This window comes from Nematolebias whitei, chromosome 12 (genome assembly GCF_014905685.2).
Source record: "Nematolebias whitei isolate Nwh7 chromosome 12, NemWhi1, whole genome shotgun sequence".
NCBI classification, from domain to species: domain Eukaryota; kingdom Metazoa; phylum Chordata; class Actinopteri; order Cyprinodontiformes; family Rivulidae; genus Nematolebias; species Nematolebias whitei.
This window is the reverse complement of record NC_056509.1, coordinates 16,643,818-16,644,722: the sequence shown is the minus strand read 5'-3', so window position 1 is coordinate 16,644,722 and position 905 is coordinate 16,643,818. Positions and strand designations below refer to the sequence as shown.

The 905-nt window shown below is 49.5% G+C and overlaps 1 protein-coding gene across 1 annotated transcript in view; it reads right to left on the bottom strand.

Moving 5' to 3' along the window:
• cep85l (centrosomal protein 85, like) overlaps positions 1 to 905 on the bottom strand; it is a 24,534-nt gene extending 23,629 nt beyond the window's left edge. The window contains exon 1 of the mRNA XM_037685292.1: positions 755 to 905. Within this exon, the coding sequence (XP_037541220.1) occupies positions 755 to 803 (49 nt within the window). The 5' untranslated portion in view covers positions 804 to 905. The remainder of the gene's footprint in view (positions 1 to 754) is intronic.

The window sequence follows — 905 nt, the reverse complement described above, 5'->3', positions numbered from 1 at the left end:
CCACATGTCGTGTCTCGACTCCTAGCCATTCCCACATGTCGTGTCTCTGAGTAAGATCCCTAATTGCTCCTCGGATGCTTACATAGCTGCCCACTGCTCCACCTGGGTGCATCTCAGGCGTGATGGTTTAAATGTAGAGAACTAACTTCAACGTCGTGTGGGAACATACAATCACAATCTCAGCCTTCCCCTTTTTCAAAAATGACAAACGGCTGAGCAAGGATGATGCTATATTACATATTAAACCTCTGCATGTGTGCATGAAGCCATTTGTTCAGTTTTCAGTCGAAGTGTGCTGAGAACAGACCATTAAGAGCTCAGCACCAGCACTGCTTTTACACTGGGCTCAGTTTTAACAGGACTGCGGGTCATTTTGAGCCAAGGAAGGCAATGAAAGGATTCAACTCTGGTTCAACTCATAAACCTCCCAGCCACTGTGGACCATTCTTCTTCGCTGTCGTCTCCTCGGTCTTGGCCGCAGCGCCCCCTGGTGACAAGCAGCCATTACAGCAACAGCGCACAAACCTTAAACCGTAAACTGCAGAACATAACGAAGTTCTGACCCGGTTCTAAATGTGGATCTGTTCCGTGTAGCACCAGCCTGGGCTACCAGTGGAACCAGTGGGAGAACTGGACCAGTATCAGTAGATGCTCGAGTCCTGCGTTCACTCCCCGCACTGCAGCTGATCCGAACCTTTAATTAAAAACACCCACAACCGTCTGATACCAGACCCAAATCTTCCGAACCTCCTACCTGATTTATTGGAATCACATCCAGGTTCCGAGTTCTTTCTGGGCCACATTCCGCTTCTGTTCGATGTCGCCGTTCGATCAGAACACAAAGGAGGAGAACCGGGTTCCGAGGGAGAAGAACAGCTGGCGGAAAACCACCGATAGAGGAGAAG